Source organism: Artemia franciscana, unplaced genomic scaffold, assembly GCF_032884065.1.
Source record: "Artemia franciscana unplaced genomic scaffold, ASM3288406v1 Scaffold_867, whole genome shotgun sequence".
Classification (NCBI taxonomy): Eukaryota; Metazoa; Arthropoda; class Branchiopoda; order Anostraca; family Artemiidae; genus Artemia; species Artemia franciscana.
Genome location: NW_027068640.1, coordinates 223341 through 240568, shown reverse-complemented (window position 1 = coordinate 240568; position 17228 = coordinate 223341). Strand labels below are relative to the sequence as shown.

At 37.0% G+C, this 17228-nt stretch overlaps 1 protein-coding gene across 5 annotated transcripts in view; it reads left to right on the top strand.

The window, feature by feature from the left end:
• Positions 1-17228, top strand: part of LOC136043722 (annexin B10-like) — a 68798-nt gene that overhangs the window by 16499 nt on the left and 35071 nt on the right. For 4 of the 5 annotated variants that reach the window (XM_065728631.1, XM_065728630.1, XM_065728629.1 and 1 more), the window contains exon 2: positions 7067-7627. In XM_065728631.1, coding sequence (XP_065584703.1) covers positions 7067-7627 — 561 coding nt within the window. The remainder of the gene's footprint in view (positions 1-7066; positions 7628-17228) is intronic. The other variant, XM_065728632.1, reaches the window with a different exon arrangement.

Genomic DNA, 17228 nt, shown 5'->3' with positions numbered 1-17228 from the left:
TATATGAAATCATATATGTTTTATAAAAGTCAAAAGTTAATAACGTATTGTTTTGACCTGGATGCCCACACAGGAACTTTTTTCGTGAAAGGGAGGAGGTATAGCTTTGAAAAAAGGTGAATCATACTTAAGATATATGAAATCATATATGTTAATAAATATGTTTAATAAAAACCAAAAGTTAATTAACGTATTGTTATGACCTGGGTGCCTACACAGGAACTTTTTTCGTCAGAGGGAGGGGGTATATCTTTGAAAAAAGGTGAATCATACATAAGATATATGAAATCATATATATTTTATAAAAGTCAAAAGTTAATAACGTATTGTTTTGACCTGGATGCCCACACAGGAACTTTTTTCGTCAAATGGAGGAGGTATAGCTTTGAAAAAAGGTGAATCATACTTAAGATATATGAAATCATATATGTTAATAAATATGTTTAATAAAAACCAAAAGTTAATAACGTATTGTCATGACCTGGGTGCCTACACAGGAACTTTTTTCGTCAGAGCGAGGGGGTATATCTTTAAAAAAAGGTGAATCATACATAAGATATATGAAATCATATATGTTTTATAAAAGTCAAAAGTTAATAACGTATTGTTTTGACCTGGATGCCCACACAGGAACTTATTTCGTCAAAGGGAGGAGGTATAGCTTTGAAAAAAGGTGAATCATACTTAAGGTATATGAAATCATATATGTTAATAAATCTATATATATAAAAATAAGTTGTCTGTGTGTGGGTCTGTCGGGTGACGTCATGTTTGTGTGTTGACTGACGTCATGTTTTCGACTGACGAAATTACAGACCGGGACATCGGGACACAAATGACGTATAATTATAATATAATTATAATAATAATAACGTATTGTTTTGACCTGGATGCCCACACAGGAACTCTTTTCGTCAAAGGGAGGAGGTATAGCTTTGAAAAAAGGTGAATCATACTTAAGATATATGAAATCATATATGTTAATAAATATGTTTAATAAAAACCAAAAGTTAATAACGTATTGATATGACCTGGGTGCCTACACAGGAACTTTTTTCGTCGGAGGGAGGGGGTATATCTCTGAAAAAAGGTGGATCATACGTAAGATATAGTTCATTATCTTATAATTTCTTAGAGACCGAAAGCCGCTAATGTAAGTTTTCGTTGAATAAAAAACTCCATAGACATTTCTTAAAAACTTTCTTAAACATAATCTTTTCTTCTGCAGTTAAGTCACCGCCATGGAACTCTTGCTTCTGGAAATTGCATGCGTTTTAGTAGGCTACACCCGTTTTCAACTTTTTTAGTGTGCAAAAGTAGATAGAAGTTTTGTTCGATTCTTTGTTCCTAATTTACCAGTTCTGTATGTGTCTTTATGCTTTAATTATTCAGTAATGGCATGTGTACGTCATTTGTATGTGTGTAGGTGTATTTATGATGCCTTAAGACAGACCATTTCGCGAACTTTAATGTTTGGCTGAAGTGGATGGTGAATTTGAAGATAACGCAGACAATGGCGGTTATCTTAAAATCCACTTTACTGAGCTGAAAAAATTTCCTTAAGAGATTTTTGGGTTTAAAAAAACTTCTATAAAGAGAGGATTAAAAAAAAATAGTCAATTTGATTTTACTAAGTTTTACTTTCATATTTGGTTTTGTGTTCTAAAGTGACTGTCTTCTTTGAAAAATGACGACCGCAAAATTCGATTTGTGAAAGATGAATTTTTGAAATTCGATTTGTGAAAGATCGATTTTTGAAATTCGATTTATGATTTGTGATTGAGCTATTGTGAAAGATCGTAAAGAGTAAACTTCAATCTTCAGCTCAACCATGTCTGCCCACGTTCTATAATCGTTGCATTAGCATTTAGGTAGTTGTGTCTTATAGCCACCACACTCAAGTTCTGTCGAGAAGTGAAGTTTGGTTAATGCTAACGAAATAAAACAAAATGTGATGAAAATATAATGCTTTATCAACAAAATTATGAAAACTACAACAAAAAATTATGGGAGGGGGTCGCCCAGACCGCATTTTATTATATACGTAGCCTAAATTAACCTACCTAAAATACTGACTAAATATTTAATCAAAATATAGCTACAATGTAGTTTTCCCACCGAGCCGAAGCTAATATTGTCTGGTATAGAGACAATGAAAACCGGTTATTGTCTCATGTTCGTGATACAAGATATTGAGTGTGGTGGCTATGGATCCGTTTTTCCTCTTTTGGGCCTTCCTGAAGCCAACAGACTTGGGAGAATATAAATTGCTCCTACGATTAACAGATCGTGCGGTACAATAAAAAGTATGCCTTAGTTCAGTCATATGTCGTGGTTCTTCAAATTTGGCTACAAGTTTTCTACACGTTGAAAGTCTAGGCTAAATTTTCTCAGTGTACATTCCGTGATTTATTCCCGGTTGTTATATTACAACTACTTTTACTAGAAACTCATCATAGTGCAAAACCACCTCTGGTCAACAACACCACACATGCTTCTATTCAAAGCCCCATTTTCTGCTATGTCCCGTGAAATTTTCCCTTTCATTCAATCCTTTTTATGATGTTTTTTTTTGTGTGACTTCAACAATGGCCTGCTCTTGGCTTGGCTCCAGCTGGCATCTTTTATGTGGCATTGAAAGGTGGCCTGCTTTCCGTTTGGTCCCAGCTGGCCTTTGCGTAAAAGTCGTGCGGAAATTCTCATGTAAAACGAGCCCTAAACCTCCAAGGCTTATTTCTGTAGTAATGAAAAATAAAGCAACTAAAAGTAAGGAGCAGCATCAAAATTTAAAGCGAACGGACATTTTACGTATGTGAGGGTTGTTGCCCCTTCTTCAATACCTCGCTCGTTACGAAAGTTTTAACTTTTTGTTCCCATTATTTAAGAATGAGTCTTGAAACATAAGGGCCATTTAATTAGAATAATAAGCTTTTTTAAATGTTAAAAAAAATTGCGGTAAGAGTAAGGTATTTAGGAGGTGGAACCCCCCTCATATACGTACAAATTTCTGTTCGTTTTAAGTTTTAATATTGCTCCTTATTTTCAGTTGATAAACTTTTTTTTTATTTCATTTCTGATCATTTTTTAAGCAATGCTTGGATATCTGGCTCCCCTTCCATAGGAAATTTTGTTTCCACACGAAAATTTCCTTCATGGAAAGATTCTCCCACGTACTCTTCCTCCACCCCAGAAAAATCCCCCCTACAAAAATTTCTTTATATTTACCAATAACCAATACTATATGTAGACAATGGGCAAAGTTCATAGCTTGAGCCCCTTCCCCCGAGGACTTTGGGAGTCAAGTCATCCTCTAAATGTAGTTAGTAGATCTTTTGGCTCTGCTGAGCAAAATGACTATCTTAAAAATCTTTAACGGATGACCTTGGGAAAAAGGGGCTTCGTAGGGGGAGGGGCAAGTTGCCCTCCTATATTTTTGGTCATTTAAAAAGGGTACTAGAACTTTCAACTTCCGACCAAATGAGTCCTCTCTCGATCTTCTACAATCACTGGTTCGACACTATTACTCCTGGGAAAAACAAACGAACGAACGAAAAACAATTAAACATGCATCCATGATCTTCCATCTGACAAAAATGCAAAATTCCACATTTTGTCTATAGGAGCTCGGATCCCCTACATCAGGGTTCTCTGATATGCTATCTGATGGTGTGATTTTTATTAAGATAACTTGATGTTTTGGAGACTTTTTCTCCCCTTAAAAAAATGGGTAATTTTTTTCAGGCTCGTAACATTTGATGGATAAAATTAAACTTGACGAATTTTATATATTTTAAATAAGAATCGAAATTGGATTCTTTTGATAAATCTATCAAACTTTTCGTGGTAACGAACTGTAGTAAGGAGCGACCTGGCTCAATAGTAACCAAAACTCTATAAAACGGAATTTTGATACCAATAGTTACATCAAAAGAATCGCATTTTAATGCTGATTTTAAATATATAAGTTTCATCAACTTTAGACTTACCCATCAAAAGTTACGAGCCTGAGAAAATCTGTCCTATTTTAGAAAATAGGGTGAAACACCCCCTAAAAGTCATAGAATCTTAATGAAAATCACACCATCAGATTCAGCGTATCAAAGAACCCTATTGTATAAGTTCCAAGATCCTATCTACAAAATTGTGGAATTTTGTATTTTTGGCCAGAAGACAAGTCACGGATGCGTGTTAATTTGTTTTTTTTGTTTTTTTTTCCCAGGGGTGATCGTATCGACCCAGTAGTCCTACAATTTTGCGAGAGGGCTCATTCGAACGGAAATGAAAAGTTCTAGTGCCATTTTTAAGTGACCAAAAAATCGGAGGGCACCTAGGCCCCCTCCTACCCTCATTTTTTCCCAAAGTAGTCGGATCAAAATTCTGAGATAGCCATTTTATTCAGCATAGTCGAAAATTCTTATAACTATGTCTTTGGGGACGACTTACTCCCCCACAGTCACCGTGGGAGGGGCTGCAAGTTGCAAATTTTGACCAGTGTTTGCATGTATTAATGGTTATTGGGAAATGTAGAGACGTTTTCAGGGGAATTTTTGGTTGGGAGGGGGGGGGGGTTGAGAAGAGGGGGCTATGTGGGGGAAATTTTCCATGGAGGAATTGGTCATGGGGGAAGAAGATTTCCATAAAGGGGGGGGGGGCAGCATTTTCTTGCATTATTTAAAAAAACAATGAGAAAATAAATATGAAAAAGTTTTTTTCTACTGGAAGTATGGAGTAGCATTAAAACTTAAAACGAACAGAAAATATTACGCCTATAAGGGGTTCACCTCCTCCTAATACCTCGCTCTTTACGTTAAAGGATTTTTAGTAATTTCAACTATTTATTCTACGGCCTTTGTGATTCAGGGGACAAAATTTAAGCTTTAATGCAAAGAGTTATTGACGAGGTACTGACGTGTGGGCGAACCTTCTCATATACATAATAGAAACATACGAAAATAGAAGTTTGTTACGTAAGCTAATTCGTAAGTTACGTATATCTTTTACTAATGAAAACGTTCGTAAAAACTAAAAGTTCTAGTTGCCTTTTTAAGTACCCAAAAAAATGGAGAACAACTGGGGCTCCTTCCCCTCCTTTTGTCGCAAAATCATTCGATCAAAACTATGGGAAAGCTATTTAGCCAAATAAATAAATATAAAAATTTCGCTTTAATTATTCATCTGCGGAGAGCCGAAATCAAAACATGGATTAACTAAAAAACGTTCAGAAATTAAATAAAGAAACAAGTTTTTTTAACTGAAAGTAAGGAGCGACATTAAAACTTAAAACGAACCGAAATTACCCCGTATATGAAAGGGGCTGCTCCTTCTTCAACGCCATGCTCTTTACGCTAAAGTTTTTACTGTTTTCAAAATGTAGAGTTGAGAGAAAGAGTCAAACTTTAGCGTAAAGAGCAGGGCGTTGAAGAAGGAGTAGCCCCTTTCATATACGGGGTAATTTCTGTTCGTTTTAAGTTTTAATGTCGCTCCTTACTTTCAGTTAAAAAAACTTGTTTTTTTTATTTAATAGTCATCAATACTCAGTTTCTTAGTGTCGGCTACTTTTGAGCCGCATCACTCCTTACACAAACTACACGAATTGTATGACAGATCTAAACAATGAGATTCAGCTATGTTTTTATGGCACTTGGTATTTAACCAAGTGACATATAGCGATCGCAATTTCTATCGGTCTGTCGGTCTGTCTGTTCCGGTTTTGCTAGTTCGGGCACTTCCAGATAAGCTAGGACAATGAAACATGGCAGGTGTATCAGGGACCCTACAAGATTAAATTAGAAATAGTTATTTTCCCGATTCGACCATCTGGGGGGGGGTGGTGGTGGGAAGGTTAATTCGAAAAAAATAGAAAAATAGAAAAAATGCGGTATTTTTAACTTACGAAGGGGTGATCGGATCTAATGAAATTTGATATTTAGAAGGATATCGTGTCTCAAAGCCCTTATTTTAAATGCTGACAAGATCCGGTGACATTGGGGGAAGTTGGAGGGGGAGACCTGCAATCTTGGTAAACGCTTAGAGTGGAGGGATCGGGATGAAACTTCGTGGGGAAAACAAGCAGAAGTTCTAGATACGTGATTAACATAACTAGAACGAATATGCTCTCTTTGGGGGAGCTAGGGGGTGGGGGGGTAATCGGAAAAATTTGAAAAAATGAGGTATTTTTAACTTACGAACGAGTGATTGGATCTTAATGGAATTTGATATTTAGAAGGACCTCGTAACTCAGACCTCTTATTTCAAATCCCGACCGATCCAGTGTCATTGGGGGAGGTTCATGCCATATGAGCTCTTGGCTCTTCCGACCTCGTCACAAATGCCATGTGAGCTCTTAGCTCTTGTTATGCAACTTATTGTTTGAAATGAGACACTCAGGACTAGAACAGTCCTTGGATTATTCATCTAAAATTCGTGTTTTGATGGGCCCACGTTTCAGAATCGTATTTAACAGCTGTCACAGCCATGTCTTCTCAAATTCTTTTTTTCAGTCTAAAACTAAACTTAAGATTAAAAACACACAAGCTTTTAAATTGTGGAGGATGTGTCACTTTAATCCAAAGGCCCAATGGACTTGCGAAGTTAAAGTCAATATTCTGCATATTCTGTTTTCTGACCCCCTCCCCATAACTTGATCCCTTTAATTTAAACCCGTAAACAAAATTGATAATATCTGTTAAATTTTAAGATAGTCCTTCGTATTGACTCTTTAATTTATTTTTATTGAGGGTGGGGGGTAGAAATAACCATTAGATTATAAATTTCGCACAAGCAAACCTCATAATGTATATATTATGAGCTAAACTGTCCAAGTACCAAAATAATAAAAACTAAAGGGATTGTTGACAGGCTTTGAAGCTAGTTAAAGAAAATCTAATGATTTTTGATGAAATTAGTTGTGAAACCAGACCACAAGACTTGAAATTTCTAACCCTATTGCTAGAGCTTGTTGTTTATGTAAATAGTTTGTAGAATAAGTTAGTGTTTGCATGCATGTTTTAATGTTGATTTTGAACCCGGCATGACTTTTATGTTCTAATGTTTGTGTTTTAATTAGGCTAAAGTTTCACCCGGTACCAAGCATGCCGCTGCATCTATGAGAGGTGATGACAGTGTTGTCGAAGAAAAGGTTCGTTTTTTTGAAAAATTAGCTTCAAGTCCTGGTACTTACTCAAAACAGTCTGCTTTTCATTCTTACACAACTCGTACCACTGGAGGTGAATGGTTTACAAAATCAGAAACAACTAGAATTTCCACTAGTAACAATATATCCAGTCCCCCTGTTGGGTTTGAAGCATATACTGCCAAAGAAAATATTATTCAAGAGCTACCGGTGGAACCCTCTCCCGTTGCTCATGTGCCTATTGTCTCGTCCGCTAAGCATGCAAACAACCTTTTTTCTCAATCTGCTCGCACTAATCTCCAAGAATATCTTCCACAGCTTTTGCCAACCGTTTTTGATGCTCCCAACTTCGACCCAATCGCAGATGCACAAGCTCTGAGAAAAGCTATGAAAGGATGGGGTACTGATGAAGCCACCATTTTGGATATTATCACAAAACGCTCCAATCGTCAGCGACAAGAAATATATCAAGCTTTTAAAAAGGAATTTGGAAGGGTAAGCTTTTAGATTCTACTTTGTAGTTAGTTGTGTCTTCCACTATTTGATTCTTGTATTCTAATGCACGCGGATAATCTTAAAGTCTGCATTACATGTAAGCCTGACCGAGGCAGGCTGACATAGGCTACTGCTTTCTATATAGAAAACTTTTCAGCATAATAGCAATTGTAAAAAGTTAAGAAGAAGAAGGACTACCCATTCTTGCTCCTAGTTGTTGCTAAAATTTCTCTATTGTTTATTTCCTACCCTCTACGACTCACAATCCCTCTACGGCTCACATAATATCCCTATCACATAATAACTGACATCAATATCTCTCTACGACTCACAATTTTACTTGCTACCACAGTAGATGGGCTAATTGACCGTTTCAGCAAAATGAAGCAAGTCCTATGACGGCTCTATTAATTTTATTTTGAATACTAGTAAAGGCTACTAGTAGAATATTAGTAAAAATACGACTCGAAGTATACGATGAGTACATCATATAAAATGGAAACGGGGACGAACTCTCCTTAAAAGGCACCCTGGAACTTCATGGGAAGGTATGTGACAGGTTTTTATAGCTATGAAATTATAGCTAGATAGAGACCATCCTCTAGAATGATTCTAAGACCCTTCCTCTACGCTTAATAGGTTTTTTTTTTTTATATTCGTCAGTTGGATGAAAAAATATTCAAGTACGCTATTGCATGTGCCTCTGAACCTTTGAGAAGACTTAGACCAAGCCTTTTCGAGCTGCCTTTTTTGTTAAAGTTTATTTTCTTATCTATTTAATTATGAAGACGACTTAAAAATGTTGGGACTTTTGTAAACTACATCGCAGAGCCTATATAGACACCAGTTGCGCAAACATTTTTCAAAAGCAACACATAGCTACCGTCGCGACATTAATTGGCGCTGCGTCAAAACCAGACACTCTCGCAGTTGGAAACCGAATTTCACAGCCTATATAGAACGCATGGATGGATAATAGATAGACATATCTATTAAAAAATGAACTAACATCATTTTTATACAATCCTAATAGGGAAGGGGGATTAATATCAGAACTAAAAGTGGTCACAATAAATTTCTGTTTTCACTCCCGGAATAGAGCCAAGATCTTTCCGCGCTGATTGGCTCTGGGAGCGTCCGAGGTTAACGCCTAGTCTAAACATGTATGTTGAAATCCTTTTACGGGGAAGATACGACTCCGCCCAACTGGTGTCTATGTAGGCTGTGGTGCATCGATAAAAACAGAAAAGGAAAAATGCTGTGATTTAAGTTTTAAACCTCCTTACTGTTGATGGCACAAGGACCTATCCAAACTCGTTTTTCAGTCAGCCGATAAAACGAGAAAAATTGGATTTTATTCTGTCAAGTAGTCTGGTACTGAAGGAATGGGTGCAGCCAGAACCGGTTTGAGCAGGGTTACCACCTCTATTGATTTATCACTATTTCTAGTGATCTTTTATGTTGTCTAGTGATTTTTTTCTGGTTAGGGTTTTATCGTAATTTTTGTTCTAAAACTGGTGATTTTAACCTAAATCTAGTGATTTCCACGATATAGTTTGTAGGTTAAATTCATGATCCAATCAAATAAATCATGCAGGAAGCTAATTAAAAAAGATGCAAAGTAGTGGTCTAATACACTACCTGACATATTCTTCAGTAGCATTTATGCAAATATATCGCCTTTGAAACTTCCGATTTTGCACCAAATCAGATATAGACCCCAGAGCGTTATCTTCAAGATGATTAAATAAAAAAAAAAGTTTTTTTTTAACTGAAAGTAAGGAGCGACATTAAAACGTAAAACGAACAGAAATTACTCCGTATATAAAAGGGACTGTTCCCTCCTCAACGCCCCGCTCTTTACGCTAAAGTTTGATTCTTTCTCTCAACTCTACTTTTTAAAACAGTAAAAAAATACTATTGTAAAATAATTATTTACTAAAAACACGATTGAGCTGGGTCGCTCCTCGCTACAGTTCGTTACCACGAACTGTTTGATAAGCGAACCTACTTAAATGGCAAGTTTTCAAAAATATTTATACTTATTTCACAATAGTTACTCAGGTCAATTTTTTTCTTTAAAATTCAGATTTTTACTCTTTATAATCTGTTAGTTCAAGATTAGATTTTCTACAGTTAAAACGTTTGAAAGTGGAGTGGATATGAACACACCCCTTTACATCTGCGAATAGAACAGAAATGGAAGCATTGAAAAATGAGAGAGTAGCTATACATTAAACAAAATTTTCTGAATGGAAAAGAAATTATTGAAAAAAAAATAATAGGAATTAGTGCTTTTTATAATAAGATTTGTAATATAACTTGATAGGTTAAAGCTATTGTAGTTTGATGATTGAAATTGGCAGGGAGCACCTGCTCTGTTGATAGGGGGTGAAAGGGGGTGCTCTGTTGAAAGGGGGTTGGCAAGGAGCACCTGCTCTGTTGATAGGGGGTATGTGCCCTGGGAATCGCTTAATGGTTCTAATATCTAACCGAAACTTCAATAATTCTCTTATTTGTAATTGAAACGCCTAATAAGTGCAGATACCGTCCTATTCCTTAATTTTTGGATTCATTTACTAACATATCAAACAGTTTGTGGCAAAGAACAGTAAGAATGGAGCGACATGGCTCAATATTAACCGAAATTTTGAAAAAAAGAAATTCAAATATCAATAGATGGTTCTAGGTGTGTCCCCCCCCCCCGAAAAATACTCCCTTCCCCTAAAAATTGGGTTTTCCAAATATGATAATTTTATTTGCGTTATGTTTTTTTAGCCTCGTTAAGGAGCGCTAAGGAAAGGGATAAAGAGGAATTTACACACCATAAGTATTTTAAAAATTTAGGAAAAAACGCAAATCCATATTTGCTAAAAAAAAAAAGTTCCATATGAACTTCTGGAAATTTTTTGGCGGTAGTTGACACCAAGTAAAAAAAAAGAGAAAAAGAGAAAGGTGTGGGTAAAAAATTATCAAAATTAAGCTAAAGACATATGGCACCAAAAATTTTGAGAAGATTTAGCTTTCCCTTAAAAGGATAGTTGGCTTTAGGAACTAGGAACCAACACATTCTTATTGTTTAAGTTTTTACGGACGAAAGCTTTGTCGGATTCTACGAGTTTTTATTTTTATTTTCCAAGTGTAAAACTATTACAAATCCCCATTAATATATAAATGAAACCCAAAACGAGCAGAAATTACAATAGATACCTATTCAAACTCAAAACGAGCAAAAATTAAAAGGAATAGGGCTGACAATCCCTATTTCTTCTTAAGACCATAACATAATTTGTATTTTATTAAAAAAAAAAGATAATAATAATAAGTGAAAACAATAAGTGACAAGTAATAAGTGACAAGTGAAAACATTTAAGATGTATTTTGTTTTCAGTAAAATGCAAATTATATTCTGCAAACAGTTCGTGGTAAGGAACTGTAGTAAGGAGCGACCCGGCTCAATAGTAACCAAAACTTTAAAAAAGGAATTTTGATACCAATAGCTACATCAAAAGAATCGCATTTTCATTTTAATGCTGATTTTAAACATATAAGTATCATCAAGTTTAGTCTTACCCATCAAAAGTTACGAGCCTGAGAAAATTTGCCTTATTTTAGAAAATAGGGGGAAACACCCCCCTAAAAGTCATAGAATCTAACGAAAGAGCGTATCGGAGAACCCTTTTGTAGAAGTTTCGTTAAGCTTGGAAAATTATTTGAATTTATTTATTTATTTATTTATTTCTACTCATTTTTGGCGTAATGGAGCTCTTAACTTTTCGTTGATAAACTTGTTTTGTGGAAAAACTTGTTTGAATTTAGTTTTGTTTGTATTTTATTGACATAAATTAAAAAACCTTTAATCTAAGACTGAGCAAGAATACAATCAAATAATCTGCCAAGCGTAAAACTATCTTGTTGCCCTCAAATCAATTTTGACTCATAGAAAGGACAATATAATTTCCAATTTCAAATCAAATGAACCCCATCTGAAGTTTATAGGACCGCCCATAGCATAAGAACCCCAGGGTATTGACTAATTGATCTGTAATTGACCTGGTAATTGATCGGGTAATTGACCTGGGGGTAAGATACCCCAGGGTATTGGGGATTGTGTCCTAGAGGCATTGCTATATTTAATTTGATTGGAATTGCTTGGGGAAATGACGGGCGTGGGGGGGGGGCTATTTTCCCTCCAATGACTTTAGAATATTAAAAAGGGCACCAACCCTCTCAATATCCGATCAAATGAACCCTTTTTGAAGTTCATACGACAACTCCTTCTATACGAAGTGCCCTGGTTCAAAACCGGAAAAAAAATAATACATTGTGTCAATATCCTTTCTATGGCGTTTTTTATTTACCAAGTGAAATATGAAGGATATCGTGTCTTATAACTCTTATTTTAAGCCCCAACCGGATCCGGTGACATTGGGGGAGTTGGGGGGAGACCTAAAATCTTGGAAAACACTTAGAGTGGAGGGATCGGGATGAAACTTGGTGGGAAAAGTAAGTACAAGTTCTAAATACGTGATTGACATAACCGGAACGGATTTGCTCTCTTTGGGGGAGTTGGGGGGAGGGTTAATTCTGAAAAATAAAAAAAATAGGTATTTTTAACTTACGTAGGAGTGATCGGATCTTAATGAAATTTTATGTCTAGAAGGACCTTGTAACTGAGATCTCTTATTTGAAATCTCGAGCGAATCCTTCGTCATTGGTGGGAGTTGGGGGGGGGAATGTTGGAAAACGCTTAAAGCGGAGAGATCAGGATGAAACTTGGTGGGGAGAATAAGCACAAGTCTAAGCTAAGTGACTGACATTATCGAACCGGATCCGCTCTTTTTGTTGGAGTTGGGGGAGGGGAGTAATTCGGCAAAATTAGAAAAAATGAGGTATTTGTAACTTACGAACGGGTGATCAGATCTCAGTGAAATTTGATATTTAGAAGGATCTTGTGCTTTAGAGGTTTCATTTTCAATCCCGGTGACATTGGGGGGTTTTGGAGGGGGAAATCGGAATTTTTGGAAAACGTGAAAATTTAGGTACCTTTATCTTACAAATGGGTGGTCGGATCTTAATGAAACTTGATATATAGAAGGATCTTATGTCTCAGATGCTTCATTTTCAAATCAAATTGGATTCGGCAACATAGTGGGTTGGAGGGGGGGAAACAAAAATCTTGGAAACCGGAACTCTTGGCAAACGCTTAATGGGTCTGCTCTCTTTGGGGGAGTTGTGGGGGATTTCAAGAGGGGAGGGGTCCAGTGCTTTGGCGAGTTCGGTGCTTCTAGATGTGCTAGGACGATGAAAATTGGTAGGCGTGTCAGGGACCTGCACAAATTGAATTAATAACAGTCGTCTCCTCGATTCGACCATCTGGGGGGCTGGAGGGAGAGGACAAATTGAAAATATTAGAGGTATTTTTAACTTACCAATGGGTAATCGGATCTTAATGAAACTTGATATTCAGAAGGACATCGTATCTCAAAGCTCTTTTTCTTGAATCCCAACTGTATCCGGGGATATTGGGGGAGTTGGAGGGGGAAACGGGGAATCTCTGACAACGCTTAGAGTGGAGAGATCGGGATGAAACTTGGTTAGAAGAATAAGCACAAATCCTAGATACGTGATTGACATAACCGGACTGAATCCGCTCTCTTCGAGGGAGTTTCGGGGGGAGGGTTGTTAATTCGGAAAAATTAGATAAATTGAGGTATTTTTAACTTAAGAACGGGTGACCGTATCTTAATGAACATTGATATTTAGAAGGAATTCACGTCTCAGAGCTCTTATTTTAAATCCCGACCAGATCTGGTGACATAGGGGGGAGTTGGAGGGGGAAATCGGAAATTTTGGACAACGCTTAGAGCGGTGAGATTGGGATGGAACTTGATGGGCAGAATTAGCAAATGTCGTAGAAACGTGATTGACGTAACCAGACTGGATCCGCTCTCTTTGGGGGAACTAGGGGAGTCCAGTGCTTTGGTGAGTTCGGTGCTTCTGGACGTGCTAGGACGATGAAAATTGGTAGGCGTATCAGGGACCTGCACAAATTGACTTGGTAAAGTTGTTTTCCCCGATTCGACCATATGGGGGGGGGGCTGAAGGGAGAGGAAAAATTAGAAAAAATGAGCTATTTTTAACTTACGAGTGAGTGATCGGATCTTAGTGAATTTCGATATTTAGAAGGGCCCTATGTCTCAGAGCTCTTATTTTAAATCCCGACCGGCATTAAGCCTCTGATTTTCCTTTAAAATCAATCTTTTGATTCTTAGAATTTTGCTAGAGCTCATACCATATGATCTCTTGGCTCTTGGCTCTTCCGACCTCGTCACAAGTGCCATATGAACTCTTAGCTCTTGTTTACTTAGGTAGCGCTATTGCTCTGCCAATTATAGTCTTTTATGAAAATAATTTGTGCAGGCTTTTGTTTTTTTTCCATTATGCCATCGTTATCTGTTTTTCTCCACATGCGTTCTCACATGTGCTAATCTAGATGTCTTCGAGTCCTTTTGATCTTAGTATCTTTGATGGAATTCCTTGCTTAGGAAATCCCGGATTCGGTGGTGTCAGTTTTGCCGATTTTCAATCTCAGATGAGACAACCGCTTTGACAAATCTTCAGTTGTTGAGAGATGTTACGAATAATCATATAACAACAATAAGTTGTTGAGAATTATGGCTGAGAAGCTAATGAGTAATCCAGACTGTTTGAAATATCTTCTGATATCTAGCCCTCAGATGCAAGAACTGTTGCAGAGGAATCCGGAATTGAACCATGTTCAATAATCCAGCGCTTCTATGACAGACAATAGAGACCAGCAATGTTTCAGGAGATAATGCGCCATCAAGATCGTGCTATGTCTAATTTAGAATCTATTTTTTGGGGTTTCAATGTGTTGCTTCGGATATACCGTGATATCCAAGAGCCAATGATGGACGCAGCCTGAAGTCAACTTGGTTACGCTACCTTTGCAAGTCTTGTTGACAGAGCTGTTGCCTCCACTGGAACTACTGATAGCACTGGAAATGCACCTGTTAATGCTCCGATGCCAAATCCTTGGGCATCTATACGCCTACACAAGAGACACCTGCTACTGCTATCGCTACCACTCCTCCGACTACTGGAACGACCCCAAGTGCAAATTCAATGCTGTCCAGTTCTGCTATTTAGTCGTTGATGGTACAATTGATGGCTGATGGAAAATTTACAGCTGATGGAAAACATGTCTCTGCTCCCTACCCAGTCAATGTTTCAATCTCTTTCTGGGAGTCCTGACTTGGCTGCACATTATTCGAAGCAATCTCCTGTTTGCTGGCAAACCTGAACTTGAGCGTCAGGATACTAGCATGCTGCACCAGTTTTTGTATCAGATGAAAAGTCCTGAGATGCAAAGGATAGTGACCAATCGTCAGGCCTTATCAGCCGTTGTGCAGATTCAAGAAGGTATGGAAAGACTAAGGATTGTATTTCCAAATTTAAGTGGCCTTGGCACAGGAACTACCCCACGTCCAGCTCTGGTTTTACCAGCAGGTACTATTCCAACCATACCTTCAACAGTATCCCAGAAGGCTTTTAATGATTTTATATCACTAATGATATCGTCAGTTGCCAATAGAGCTGAAGATAATGCCTCTCAATCTGCTGAAGAAAGGTATCGTAACGAACTTGGTGAGCTTGCGTCGATGGGGCTCCTAAATTGAGAACCAAACCTCCAGGCCTTGATTATGGAGATGCTATGGAGATGCCAATGCTACAGTATACTACAGAATAGGCCAATGTCATAATGTGGTTTACTCTTCTATGTTACTTTACATTGTCAATGTTCTCCATTCTGTAAAATCTTTATCCCCGTTCTTATGTTTGTCTTAGCCAAATAAATATGTCTTATTATAAAAAAAGAAGCAAACTTGACCGTTACATATAACAAGATACCCTTTAAACCCTAATAACGTTGTGACTGGCTTCTTTTGTCGACCAATCGAATCCATTCGAAGGAGGAGAACAGAATAATAAATTTCAATCTTGCTGACTATAACTACAGAAAATATGAACCTCTTCTGAATATCATGGCGTCAGGTTAGGCTCCATTCAATCACCCTAGAAAAAATACGAATTTTTCTTAAAGTTGTGACCTATTTGGATCATTTTGTGGCCAGGAATGTCCATATGCCAGGCAAATCATAGATGCCATGAACACTAAACTTCAACAAAATGGGACATTTCGTCGAAAGCTTTCCGGGGACGAACAAATGATACCTTTCTTTGGTCATTACAGCTGCAAAATGTTTGTGCAATAAAACCAATTTGATTTCGATAGAAGGCATGAGTGCTAGCTTTTCCTCATTGGTATCACTACAAAATCAATCTTTACGGTGGGAAGAGGGAGTAACAGCCAGTTATACCCCTAGGTGGCTGATAACCTATTGTCTGTTGTCAATCTGCTCACACCACTTAATCCGCAAGGACTTTATGCCACAGTCACTGTACGTGAGGATCGCTTGTCTCGATAAAACTGAATCAATTGGAAGGAAGGAACGTCGTTATTATTACTACAGCTTAGATGGAGTCGTTTTGGCTCTGAAGTGGATTAAATAAAAAAAAAACTAGTTTTTTTTAACTGAAAGTAAGGAGCGATATTAAAACTTAAAACGAACAGAAGTTACTCCGTATATGAAATGGGTTGTCCCCTCCTCAACGCCTCGCTCTTTACGCTAAAGTTTTTAATTGTTTTAAAAAGTAGAATTGTGGCAAAGAGTCAAACCTTAGCGTAAAGAGCGAGGGATTGCGGAGGGGACAACCTATTTCATATACGGAGTAATTTCTGTTCGTTTTAAGTTTTAATATCGCTCCTTACTTTCAGTTAAAAAACTTTTTTTTTTTTTATTTCTGAACGTTTTTGAATTAATGCATGTTTGATTTTGGCTCTCCGCACATAAATTATTAAAATGAAATTTGCATATTAATTCTTTTTTTGGCTAAATGGCTTTCTCTTAGTTTTGATCAGACGATTTTGAGAAATAAGGGGTGGGGAAGGAGGCCTAGTTGCCCTCCAATTTTTCGGTTACTTAAAAAGGCAACTATAACTTTTAATTTTTAACGAACGATTTTATTAGTAAAAAATATACGTAACTTAAGAATTAACTTACGTAACAAACTTTTATATTCTTATATTTTTATTATATATATGAGGGGTTTGTCCCCTCGTTAAAACCTCGCTCTTTACTCTAAATCTTAGGTTTTGTCCCAATTCTTTAAGAATGACCCCTGAATCAGAAAGGCCGTAGAATAAATAGTTGATATTAATAAAAATACTGTAGCATAAAGAGCGAGGTATTTATCCCCTCATAAATACCTCGCTCTTTATGGTAAAGTATTTTTAGAACCCCTCATATGCTTAATTATCTCTGTTCGTTTTAAGTTTTAATGCTACTCCTTACTTTCAATTGAAAAAACCTTTTTATGTTTATTTTTTCATTGTTTTTTTTTTATAGTAAGGCTAGAAAATCATGCACCCTTTTCATTGAGTTTCTCCTCCCCCATGACGGATTCCTCCAAGGAAAGATCCTCCCACATAGCCTCCTCCCATCAACCCCACCGC